The following is a 13,921-nucleotide window of genomic DNA, read 5'->3' as shown; positions in this document are numbered from 1 at the left end:
GATATTTATTTTTTTGTAAAGTGTATGAGCTCTTAATGACATTAATCGTCATAGGAGAATTTATGTGCTGCTAACCATTTGATAACTTTAAATTTGATAAGGAGGAAAAGAAAAGAAACAAAAACTTCAGTAGACAAGAGGTTCTTGTTGAGGAAATTACTGCAAGGAAAAGGTTCTCCTGGAGAACTTGATAATTATTCACATTGGAAAGAGGTGGGTAAATTTCTCTGCCGTTTCCAACTCTGATAGGAATGTGAAAAAGAATGTTTTAGCTTTCAAATGTTATAATTATTATGTTTCTATTAACTCTAAAGATTGCGTAGAGAGAGCGCTATATGCAGTGCATCTGTTTGAATTAGCATGATTGGTCACCACATTTAGAAGCTTCAAAACAACATTTATTGTTTGACTATGGTATAACATTTACATGGTTTGAAAGCTGAAAATAAAAATATAATTAGACACAAACAAAATTCAAATTTCTACGTAAACAGTCCATTGCAATAGAACATGTCACATATGAATCAACCCAGTAAATTCATTAAACATCTTACCTTTTAGGATTTAGAACAACTGTGAGGTTATTCCAACTTTAAGATGCTATTTACAATAATTTCTAACAAGAGTTTTTGATATTAAAAAATATTTTTAAACATTTCTTAAGTTAGATTTTAAGAAGAAAATGGTAGTTAAGAATTGTCTTTGTAAGAACATTTAGTGAATCCGTCCCCAGCTACTGTTTCAACACACAGGTACAGTACAAGCTTGATTTTACAGCAACGTATCAGCACTTAACTACAATGTCAATACATTAAAAGCTTTTATTCTGTGTCAATCAAAGTGAATCATCTTGGATCTGGCCTTGCCACCATACACCCATAAATCAGCTCTGTAGTCCATCTTAGCTGACAGTCAGGCTGCTGCTTTTCCTCCATCTGTTGACTGAGAAATGGATCTCCAGTCTCCAGGGAGAACCTGAGTGCCACGCCTGACACCAGCATATGCGTAGTGTGTGCAGAAAACCTATTTGTGCTCAGGCAAAAAGCCAGGCATTCTTTGAATACTATTTGTGATTGAGTTACACACACTGGGTGTGCGACTGGCACATTGTCGTATATCAAATCACAGCATGTGCAAGGAAACATAATGCAATCTGCCTGGCATGGGGACACTGGTGCTCAGCCAGTGAGTCTCACGACAGGTGTGCCACCACATTTTTCCTAATTTTCAGATAACATAACACCAATATTTCACCAGCGGACATTGTGCTGCAGACAGAATAATGATGAGGCTGTTGGACGCCACATTCCAGAATATCTTGGCATTCGATTACAGTTTCCGAGAAATCTAAAGTTCCTCATGAGCAATTACTAAGCAAATATGCTGTCCAAGAAGTACTGATCATAGAGGGTGAGGCCTTTGTAAAAATCTCAAGCCAGGCACAACTGTGGAAAAGACACCGTTTAGCTCACCCTAAAATGTTCTGCCATCATCTATACACCCTTATGTTGTCCAGAATCTGTATGATTTTTCTTTTTACATAGAACATAAAAGCCCAATTTCTCTTTTCCATACGATGAAATTAAATAGTAGCTGGGGTGTCAAAAATCCAAAAAGGACCAAAAACATGTACAGTACTACTTTTTGTTCTTTTTGCTGTTTTCATTGACATAGACAGTGATAAAGAAGACAAAGTGGATAAAATGGAGGGTGGCGAGCCAAATTTGAAATGAATTTGAACAGCTACACATAAGAGCCACCATGCAACTTATCAACCATGTGAACTATCTGCGATGCCACGTCTCTGACATCTCACGTCTCTGTTTACAGAACACAGTCAGTTATCCACATTTTGTGCCATTTTTTGTCATCTCTCAACACTGTAATTGTAATTTGAGCAATTGTCAGTTTTCAGTGAATTCTCAGTATCTAGTGGACAGTTTATAACATGAATAAAACCTAATTTTTTTTACACCACTTAAAGTGGAGGATTGAGGTTTCGTAATCTGTCTTGCATAAAAACAGTAAGTACCTTATAATGACTAAAGAGGCTAAAGGTGGTCAAGTCACCACAGTGTGCTGAAAGAAAAATATTTCAAAATATTTTTTTAGAAGGTCTCTAATGCAAACCAGAACAGCTTGGAACCTGTGGTGGTAGATGACCAGCTTAACTTCATTGCCCACATCTCATCAACCACATTTTCTTGCAGGTTCGCGCTTTACAACATCAGGAAAATCAGTCCTTTCCTGTCTGAATGTGCTGCAAAGCTCCTGGTCCAAGCTCTGGTCATTTTAAGACTGGACAATTGTAATGTTCTGTTGGTCAGTCTCCCAGCTAGCATGATTAAGCCACTGCAGATGGTCCAGAAAACAGCAGCATGTCTGGTCTTCAATCAGCCAAAGAGGGCTCACGTCACCCCACTCTTGATTTCACTTCACTGGTTCCCTGTAGCTGCCCGCATCAAATTCAAGGCTTTGACACTGGCCTTCAGGACAGCCTGTGGAACAGCACCCGCTTACTTCTATTCACTTCTCCAGGTCTCGCTCTCACAAAGTCTATTTCAAGGTCATTTAGTTTCTCTGTTCCTCTGTGGTCAAATGAGCTTCCAACCTCCACACATCTCAACATTCAAGAATCAGCTGAAAACACATCTGATCTGAGAGCACTTAATTCACACTTAATGCAACAACTATAAAAATATTTCTTCTACACTAGCTTCTGTACTACTCAATCTTCTCTTAAAAAGTGGCAGTGCGATACTGCTGATATTGTTGACTTTTGTAAGACAAAAATTTCCTCATTTGTAAGTAGCTTTAAATAAAAGCATCTGCTAAATTACTAAATGTAAATTTCCTCAATTCAGAACCACAGCACAAACACACCAGTCATAATGGCATATTATTTTGCTAATAGAGCAAGTCTTTTTGTGGGCTGGAATGCTCATTTAGTGATCCTCCCAATAATAAACACTGAGGAAACATGCTTTACCGAGTGCAAAGCATATTCCAGACTAATGTCTCTAATAGACTGGCTAACTTGCCAAGTTTGAATATTAATAAAACCTACAAAAATCCTTTAGACTGAATGCCTGCCACTTCGGTAATATTTACCACTCCAAAGCCAAGAAAGCCCACAGAATAATTAAGATTGCATAAAAGCTACATACAAGTCCTTGTGTGCAACAAAGCCAAGATATTAACACAAATTTAGCTTCTATTTTTCATTGACAAGTCCAAAACAGAGTTCTTCCACTCTGCTTTTTTTTTTTTTTTTTGAGAAAAGTGTTTTTTAACAGATGTATATGATGGCTAACCACCCAAAAAGTCTCAGTGAGAATTAGTGAGCTAGTTCATATTCTGTGCACTCACAAAAAATATGCCTTTCCATATGTGCAGCAAAATTAGATAACTAACTGAAAAAGAGGAATGGGGTTAAGCTCAGCTGATTATTGTATTCTGTGTACTCAAAACTACAATACTCAAATCATGGGTACTCAATAGCATGGATCATTATTGATTGTATACCATTGTATACATTGTACTCCTACAACAAAATTAATAGTATCTGAGAGAAGACAGAGAACTGGACAAAAAAGGGAGGGGAACTTTAAAATACCTCTCTGAATGCGAGTGCTGACATCTGCCAAGGTATGTAGACATGCCTTGAAGAGATATGAACCAAGGTCAAGTCATCACATTTACTTGCTGCCAACAATTCTAAGGCCTCTGGAATTCAGTTTGCTCTGAAAACAGGCAATAACCACAGATAGCGTACACCTAAGAGCATAGAATTATCTGTTCCGACAGTGCACTAGCCCTCGCAAACAGTTACAGGTTGTCTACTTGTTTCAGCACAGAGGATTATATGACCTGGGGGCAAGTTTTTGTGAGGGTGACTAAACCCAGTCAAACTGAGCCAGACCCTCACCGCATTCCCCACCAATCAACCCACTTTCAGTATACTGTGCTTAATTATATTAGAAAATAAAGCTACTATGTCATGGATTCTCTAAATTGGAACAAGCTGTTAAGGTCCACTTAAGTTCATGACTCTGTTTATGAAAAAGTGCAGAGAGATCTGTCTTCAAACTGTCTGGGAGTAATGGGTAAAAGAAGAATAAAGAGAGCTAGCATAGTGTTTAAGTAAGAGAGGAGTTAAAGCTTGAGGAAGTGCTGTTGTCTGGGAGCGATTGACACAAGGTAGTGACACAAGGTAAGCTGGACCTGAGGCTAATATGCTCCACCTCTCCTGTCTAGACAAGCAGATAGCCAATGAACTCATGGTCAGTGTCAATGCTGGAACTGGGCTATTTAAAGCATTTTCATTTCTGTTAATAGAGATTTAGTAAAATCCCCCTTAAAAGATTTATGTGATATTTAGATTTTATTGCAAAATTTTCAGATACAGTATTTGCAAATTTACAAGTAGTTTAAGACTGCCGGGTGACTCATCATTAACAGTGCATCATGGGATAATGCAGTCGCTGCAGAGCTTGTTTGGTGCGGTTTGTTTCAGTCATTTTCATATTAGTGGACCGTTTCCCTTCAAGATCATGGGTACTGTAGTTATTCATCAGAAATGTATTGATTTAACAATTGTTTTTAAAAATGAATATGAAATAACACAGACTATTAGTATATTTTTGCTGTGGTACTGAAATTGGTATTGAGAACCTTGAAATGTCACTGGTATCTGTAATGATCACTTAAATTTTGGTATCATGGCAACACTAACATTGGCTATAGCAGTGCAAAGACCATGGGTTTGTTTCCCCCGGGAAAAATTATATTTATGCATTTGGCAGACACTTTTATCCAAAGTGACTTACAGAAGATAAAAGGTATACATTTTACCAGTTCATGCATCCCCTGGGAATCAAACCCACAATCTTGACATAGTTAGAATCATATCAGCTGAGCTATCATAACACACATACTGACAAATGTATATCTTCAATGCACTGTAGTTTCCTTTGGATAAAAGTGGCTGTCTGAAGCACAAACATAAATAAATACGTTTTGAGTGTTTAAAGAGGTGTAAACTTCTTGTCTGGAGACAAGCAAGTAGATTTGGATTATAAAGAGAAAACCCCTCCATTTGTGGTTATGCACATTTGAGTGAAGCCAAAACTCTTTGGTATCATATTTGATGTCAGTGGAATATGAGATTTATAGCTTTTGAAAATCAACTCTGGGCTCAACATTACAAGTGAACTAGTCTGGGGCCAATAACTCCTAGATGTTATTGCTTATCACGGCATATATCATCAAAAGTAAGTGCTTATCAGACAGGAGGAAGCATCTATGTATCACAATTACAGTCTTTTAAATATGATTCCTTTGTTTTCTTTGTTTTAAAGCAGGAACACATGGCCAAAGGTTTTCGCGTCTTTTGGGATTGCCAAAATATTCAAATTTAAAACTGTCCCAGCCCTGATTGTCCACAGCAGGCTGGAGATATTGAAATAACCTTAAAGAGGGTAACAGGGGACCTGATTCCAAGGGAAAAGCAGGGTAGGAAGACCCATTACTGCTCACGGTAGTTGATGGACACTTACTGCCTTGGTGATTTGATCTTGCAATGACCATTTTGGTATGCAAACCATGGATTTCTTGACCTTATATTTCACTGAATTATAGGTATTAGGTTGATGTTGGCACAAGTGGAGTCAGCACAAAAGACAGAAAACATTGAAATTACAGGAAGAAAAAAAAAAAAAGACTGTGACCCAGTTCCTTAAAGAAACACCACAGCCCTGCTGCGGATCCCAGTAAATTGGAGCCCTGTTTGGGGTAGGAATGTACACTCACTGTCCGTCATGACAAACATCAGGCAGGCACTGACTTGCTTACTTGCCAAATCTGTCACATTGCCTTTCAAGTGTGCTGACAGCAAATACATGGACATTGCAACCATGCAATCTTCTCTTCTAGATGGGTGACTGAAAAGAGATTTCCTTTTAAACAAACATAAGTTATAGAGTGTATTGCACATATAATGTCTTCCACTTACCAGAGCTTTTTCCTTTAAAAGGGATAGTTCACCCCAAATGTATAAATTCTGTCATCCTTTTATCACCTTAATGTTTTTCCAAACTCGAATGACTTTCTACCACGAAACTCGAAAATAAATATAAGGGGGGAAAAAATACAGCCTCAGTCACCATTCACTTTAATTTAATATAAAAAAAATATATGTTGAAAGGTGACCGAGACTAACATCCTGCCTAACATCTACTTTTGTGGTCCATGGATGAAAGTCATACAGGTTTGGAACAACATGAGGGTGAGTTAATGATAATATAATTTTTAAAAGGTTATCCCTTTAAATCTGAAGGCCTCTGTGAAAAAGGGCTTGGATAAACTCTTTAACATGGAGTCATTTGTCTCAGCTGTGTGTGTGTGTGTCTATGTGTTTGTGTTACCAGAATGCTTGTTCTATTTCACTGGACTACTGGGTAAAATCATTTTAGTTTGCGTTTGCCAGCTGCTACCCACAGTATATGCACAATTCACAATTGCAGTATAATCTTAAAATGCTATGGCAACTTCTTAACACAACAGGCTGGTAATGTAAAAGGAGTCTGCCAAGCAGGAGCACAGCCAGCTGTCACACAGTCTCAAAGTTCTGGAAACAACTTTCTTCAGGTCTTGACAACAAAGGTAATACCTAAAACATGTAGTTCTCCTTTGAAAATTGGATTGCACATGCAAGTCACATTTAAAATGTTATGAGACACCACTAAAGTGTTTTTCAACCTGTAGACCAAAGTATATAACTACAGGTACTTTTAGCGGCATAATTGTGTATGTTTTTGTTTTTTTTACTAACAATGTTGTTCCTGTAGCTCAAATGGTCAACTGATTTGATTGCCATCTGATTGAATAACCACATTCTATTTACACTTAGCCATGTAAATGTGTCTCTGCCGAACAGATCATCAATTCCTGTGCTATATGCCAATAAAAAGGAGTTCACTTCTGTGATTATGATTATTCTGTGCAGCAAATTTTAAAGATGTGATTTATTATTTGATCCCAAGTGACTTTGACTTTGCGCAGGTATCTGTGTGTGTGTCCGCACTGTGCATTTTCCCCTCTGGGCTTGTCGTAGTTCAGATACGACCACGCTGTGCTTATCTTTAGTGTTTTAGTTTCTTCAACAATCCGCATCAAATAAATTACGAAAAGAGTTCTGTCTCTCCTACAACGTGCATACATTTCTTAATTTGTTATTATTATTGCGTGACGTGAGGCCTAATCAAATACTCTCATGCATTCATGTTTAGCATTATTCCAATATGATCAGCAAAAAATGCAAGTGTAAATACACCCTATGTTTCCTCCTTGTTCATTGTCACACATCCTTCAGCGTTCACAGAAGGCATAATTTACAATCATGTTATTTATTAAATCCACTCAGTAATGACTTTAAGACATTACAGCTTAATATTCTGTTGTGTCATGTTTTTCTGTAAAGCTGCTTTGAAACGATATGCGTTGTGAAAAGCGCTATACAAAAAACAAATGACTAGACATTAAACACAAAAAGATATACATACTGTATGAACTAGGCTTGGGATCGATGGCATTTTAACATATCGAAGATTTTCCCAATGATTATCAATATACAGTATATCTGGATTTTTTTCAGACATAAATAGGGCTCCTCATTGCACAATAGTCTTTATCTTTTCAAACATATTTCTCAACACAACTTTGGTAATGTGTGAGTGGCAGCGTTAATTAAAGGGGGTTGCACACCAGACGCATCTGGCAGACGACATGGCACATTCTAAAATTCAAAACAATTATTTTCTATTAAAGTACTACGCACACACAGCAGGCTTAATGTCTCTGTAGGCTGTTAAAAAATTCTTCAGCGCCACGGAGCTCAACTCGCACAGTTTTCCATCAAATTTGACCCCCTTCGTTATCAAAGGTCAGATTATTTACTCTATTCATGACTGGATGATATATTGTACAAGTAACTTTCATAGTGCATAGAGCATACACAATATATTTTCAGTTACAATTATGTCTTTTTGTGGTTTTACAGCTTGAATGAGAGACAAATACAGAGAAATTGCATAATAAACGTTGCTATTTCTAATCGTTCAGTTTGCACAGTTACACCAGTTTCATACACTAACCTGCAAACTTATCAACATTACTGTTAATTATTGAAGAAAAAAAAAACCTTCGTAAATTTGGACTACCATCAGCTCATTATGTGTGTGCGATCTGCCTTGTCTATGCTGCGACGGGCTTCAGTAAATTTTATGTCTCCCCCTTGTGGTCTCCCAAAGATATTACTTCAGACTCCATTGAATGGAATGCAACTGAAAGTAAACTGAAAGCACACAAACTAGGCTTCTAATTTAAATGTCTGCTGATGTTAATATATCGATGCCTCCAATCTGTCGATAATGTGCCAATCATTAGTCAATATATTACGACATCCCTAATATGAACATGTGAATTCATATTTAAAATATATTAAACAAAAATATTTAAAGCATTTAAAATTTGTAACCAAAATAATGTACTTAAAAGTAATTACCTTAAATACAAGTCTTTAACTGTAATCAGATTACAATAATTTAAAATGCAATTTGTTACATTACTTCTAAACTTTTAACAGTAATTAGATCAGATTACACCCAACACAGGCACTGATAAAATATAGTTAGAATGCACAGTAAGTCACTTTTAGATAAAAATAAAACAATATTACATTATTATATTAGTATAAAGCTGAAAGACAGTTATTTAGACTTTTGCTTGTGCGCTTTCAAGCAATTTGAGACTTTAATCATTACACACACGCCATCCTCTGTGATTTCACTACCACTTAACTGTCTGCTATGTGAGGCATGCTGCATTTCCCAGTTGCTGGTGCACCACATTAACCCCATTCCTAACTGAGTAATCCAGTAATACAGAGCCACGCAGGGCATTCAGTTGCTATTGAGGCTGACTCTCACACGTCTCCGCCTGGGATGTCAGAGGGGTTACAGCAGATTACTGGAGGATAATCTGGCACTAACAGAAAACTGCAGCTGCCTGTCGAACCTACTCTTTGCCATTACAACAAATACAACACTAATGTTTGGACAGAGCAACAGGTGTTAACAGCGATCTGACTAAGGTTCAAGTATTAGTAGTTCCTTCATTAATAGGGTAGGCCACTAGATAAAGAACTCTGTTCTGACATGTTTCTGCTCACTTATCATGCTGCTAATAATATTCATTTACCAACAAAATTAGCTATATGAAACAGTTGCTCTGGAAATACATTTAATATATCTGTTGGATGTTAAACATTTCACAATGTGGTTTTAAAATAAGCTCAGATGGCAGAAATCTTACATAAACTCATTCAGAGTTCAGAATATGGGGATAAATGGGGATTTTAAGCAGATTATACAGTCATTCATGTTCTGCTCTCTGATTCGAAGTTCTAGTACTGGCATGGTTGTACTTTTTTGGCCTTCACAGTAAAAAGTCTAAACTTCAGCATAGTCACTTGTAACAATTATATGTTAATCTTTTGAAGGTCAGGTCAGCGCTGTGACGAGAAGTGATTTTTGATTCACTGGTGGGGATGGAACATTGGAAACATCCATTAGCACAACTTATCAACTAAATACTGCTGCTTACAGTTCACATTATTTAAAGGGATAGTTCACCCAAAAATGAACATTCGCTCATCATTTACTCACCCTCATGCCATTCCAGATGTGTATTACATTTTTTTCGTCTGTTGAACACAAACCAATATTTCTATAGGTACATACAATGCAAATTAATTGTGGCCAGAACTTCGAAGGTCCAAAAAGCACATTCACATTTACGCATTTGGCAGACACTTTTATCCAAAGCGACTTACAGTGCAATTATTACAGGGACAATCCCCCCGGAACAACCTGGAGTTAAGTGCCTTGCTCAAGGACACAATGGTGGTGGCCGTGGGGTTAGAACCTGTGACCATCTGATTAACAGCCCTGTGCTTTAGCCACTACACCACCACCACTCCTAATTTGTGTGGGTGAGAAACTGGTCAATATTAAAGCCCTTAGTTTTTTACTATAAATATCCACTTTCACTTCCACATTCTTCTACTTTGGATTTTGGCTATTTGCATTCTTAGTGCATTACAACACCTACTAGGCAATTTATAGTAAAAAGGGACTTAAATATAGATCTGTCTCAAACCCATGTTTCCAAATATATGTATTAAACCACTGGAGTCTTATGGATTACTTTAATGCTGCCTTTATGTGCTTTTTGGACTTTCAAAGTTCTGGCATTCTTTCAGTTGCATTGTATGGACCCACGGAATTGATATATTCTTCAAATAATATTTGTGTTCTGCAGTCACACACATCTGGGATGGCATGAGGGTGAATAAATGATGAGAGAATTAAAATTTTTGGGTGAACTATCCCTTTAAGGGTTACTTATAAATTGTCAAACCTATTAAACAGAAACTTGAAGTAAAAGCATTAGGACTGTCAAAAGGTTCAAACAATTCATCACAATTAAGCTCATTATTTTGGTAGTGAATGCCAGTACACATTCAGTTCTGTAGGAAAGGAAAATTCCTAAAGAAATCCAGTATAGTTAAAAAGAACACATTTCAATTTCAGTGAAGGGAGACTTTAGTCTCACAGATAGGGCTCTGAGGTTACCAAAGACAAAACAAATATATATTGGCTGAGTGAACCCTCTATTGAGGTTAACCTGAAAAAAGTTGGCCGAGTAACCTTTTAACCTTACCTTAACGTCACATTGCAGCTTCAAAATAAAACCAGCCTCAGATCAGTGGTGAAGAACTGCCTCTATCAACAGCAACCAGAGATGGCTGTGACAGAGCATCTACTGTTATGGCAATTAAAGGGAGTCTGAGAACAAAAATCTCCGTTCAGAGACCCTTGGCAGAGAATACTACCCTATCAAATGGCAACCACATGGGTCTTCCTTGGCACACAACTCTGACCCAAGATGACTAGATATGTTCAAGATCTAATGTGCCAATTCAATTAAATTTGCCTCCATGATAAGATTACAAGATTACGGCACTTTTGAGGGGAAAAAGGAGGGCAGAACAAGATTAGGTACACAAACAGTGTCAAATGGGATGTGTGTCATGTGGACGCACTGAAATCTGACTATTTCAGTATGGCATGCTTGTTTCTGAATAGGAAGGTTTTCATACTTTCATAGGCTTCCTTTCAATAATTAAGATATAAAAAAAGAGATCATATAAACATTGCTTCCATCTAGACATGTTCTATATAGAAACAATGATACAATGAAAGCTCAGAGAAGTGGTTTGAGAATATTTCTACTCTGGTTCACTGCGGACACATTTAGGGGCACTCCCTCATTTAAGTCAACAGAAGTAGTAGTTTACATTTGTTAATGGTGCGCAATGGGCGACATTTTGCTTGTCCCCACCAACTTCTGCACTTAGTTTGTGTTAACTTTCAGAGCAGACAAAGTTGAATGGAAACGATGGCTTTATTTTATTTTTAGTTCACCTGTGAGCATTGGTGGGATTCAGAGGCTAAGAAATTACATGGCCCCAGGGCTCCCCACACTTCATGAATGGAGTCTTTCTGCGATCAGTGAGAAATCCCTCCTCAGGGGACCCAGTTACCAGGAGATTTTTTTTCGACTCTTAAGTACACACACAGATGTGTTTCATGCGAATGAAAGCCTAAAGGTAACGTCAACTTCCTACTAAACATAACGCTGTTTGAACCACATAAAACGTGGCCATTCGTTGCAAAGGTAAACTCAATGTGTCCCAAGAGGTTTTGCAGTTGTCTGCGAGAGCTTTAAGTTGAATGGCACCATCAGAAGTTTGAGAAATCGAAACACCACGCGACTGTTTTAACTTACCATTTTGTTCTTTCGTACTTGCGTGGGTCTTAATGATGTGACTCGATTCCGCCACCGACTCATGCTGATGAAGAGACGATATGACAATCAAGAGAAGCAGCGGAATCATTTGGATAAATGGTGGCTGTCGGTGCTTATAGGCACTTTGTAAGTGTTGTTTCACCATGCAGAAAAAATGTTTCTGAGACGGGTATCCAACTTTGGCCACATCTGTAAGAAGTACGCGCAAAGTAAAGTCCACATAATCCTCATTGGTCAGAGTTCTTTTTTTTCTGCGTTAAGTTCTTTGTGGAAAGTTAGCAGTAAATCATCTATTTAAAGCTGACCGCTGCAGTGCATATTTAGTGTAACTTTGTGAGCGCGCACCTGTTCGCTAAGTTACTCTGTGAAAACTCTCGTGCACAAGCATTCATGAGGACTTTTAAAAATGAGTATTTCTGTAATCTCACTATTTACGAAGCTCTGTCCAAACGCGAAACAAACACGTGATTATTTGCAAAGTGTTCGACTTTCCCCTGCAGAAATACATAGTCCATTAGTTGTACAAAAACATTTCCAAAAATGTTAATTTCCAAACAGTTTAACATGCCACCGACTCTGGGTTAAATACCACTTATAATGCTTCGCGTCCAGCTTTCTGAAGGAAATTAATGTCTTGCGAGGTCTCTGAGACGGTGGCTCCGAATGTTTGACTAGCGCAGACGGCCGACTGGCGACACAACAGGTGCTAGACATAAAGTAAAACTTCGAGGCGGGGACCATTCAGAAGTTGTAGCTGCCGCTGCAGTCGCTTGGAGTGAAATACTATATTTCTCCCATTTGCACCACACCACAAGTTTGTGTGTGTAAGAGAGAGAGAGAGCATATTTGTGTGTGTGTGTGTGTGTGTGTGTAGAGAGAGAGAGAGAGAGAGAGAACATATGTGTGTGTGTGTGTGAGAGAGAGAGACAGAGAGAGAGAGAGAGAGAGAGAGAACATATTTGTCTTTGTGTGTGTGTGTGTGTGTGTGAGAGAGAACATATTTGTGTGTCCGTGTGTGTGTGTGTGTGTGTGTGTGAGAGAAAGATTGAGAGATAGAGAGAGAAAACATATTTTTGTGTTTGTGTGTGTGTGTGTGTGTGTGTGAGAGAGAGAGAGAAAGATTGAGAGAGAGAGAACATATTTGTGTGTGTGTGTGTGTGTGTGTGTGTGAGAGAGAGAGAGAGCATATTTGTGTGTGTGTGTGTGTGTGTGTGTGTGTTTGGGTGGGTCTGTGCTCATTCAAATGATTTCATGCCTTTTTCCCTTTCAAAAAAGTACTATGGCAACCATTGTTTCTGCCAAAATACAGTTATTATTACAGTTGCTGTTACTCATATAAAATCATAGCCTTATAGAGTAAATTGTTGGAATCACCATTACAATAAAAATTGTAAGGGGCACTTCACACCAAACGTGTCCTAGCACTAAATAACAGCACCACGAATCGAGCAGAATGCAGGTGTTTCGCTGTAAACAGTTTAAGTTCTTGACCAGTATTGGGTATGTTACTTAAATGTAATCCACTACAAATTAACAAATACTTCTCTAAAATTGTAATCAGATTACTTTTCTGATTTATCAGTAGGACTAATCACATTACTTATTACTTTAATTTAGTTTTTAATACACTTTTCAAAGAAAAGGTTTTATTTTTTGCTCAACAAATTCAAAATAATGTCTATATTTCTTAAGCGTCTCCTTAAAACTTCAACATCAATGCCCAATTTTCTGACTGGCTAACATCATGCAGCCACTCAGATTCAGCAAACTCAATTAGAAGAGCATTATAAAACAAAATTGCAGCGTTTACACATAAAGCACGTCCAACACCTTGCATCTGAATATATTAAACTGTTCATCTCAAGCACACCTGTTAACACTCAGCACCATAAACTAGCAAACAGTCAAGACATACGAAATACTCATGATTGAAATGGTTTACTTAATTTTTTGAAGTTTTTTTAACTGCCCCCTCCTTCAGTAACAGTTC

At 37.7% G+C, this 13,921-nt stretch overlaps 1 protein-coding gene across 1 annotated transcript in view; it reads right to left on the bottom strand.

Annotated features, from left to right (window-relative positions):
* The window catches only part of LOC127659557 (platelet-derived growth factor C-like), a 69,924-nt gene extending 57,157 nt beyond the window's left edge, over positions 1 to 12,767 (bottom strand). The window contains exon 1 of the mRNA XM_052149425.1: positions 11,911 to 12,767. Coding sequence (XP_052005385.1) covers positions 11,911 to 12,076 — 166 coding nt within the window. The 5' untranslated portion in view covers positions 12,077 to 12,767. The remainder of the gene's footprint in view (positions 1 to 11,910) is intronic.
* Between the last annotated feature and the right edge of the window lie 1,154 nt (positions 12,768 to 13,921).

The sequence above is a fragment of the Xyrauchen texanus genome, chromosome 19 (genome assembly GCF_025860055.1).
Source record: "Xyrauchen texanus isolate HMW12.3.18 chromosome 19, RBS_HiC_50CHRs, whole genome shotgun sequence".
Taxonomy (NCBI): Eukaryota; Metazoa; Chordata; class Actinopteri; order Cypriniformes; family Catostomidae; genus Xyrauchen; species Xyrauchen texanus.
The sequence above is the reverse complement of the archived record's forward strand: the minus strand, read 5'-3'. Positions and strand labels throughout refer to the sequence as shown.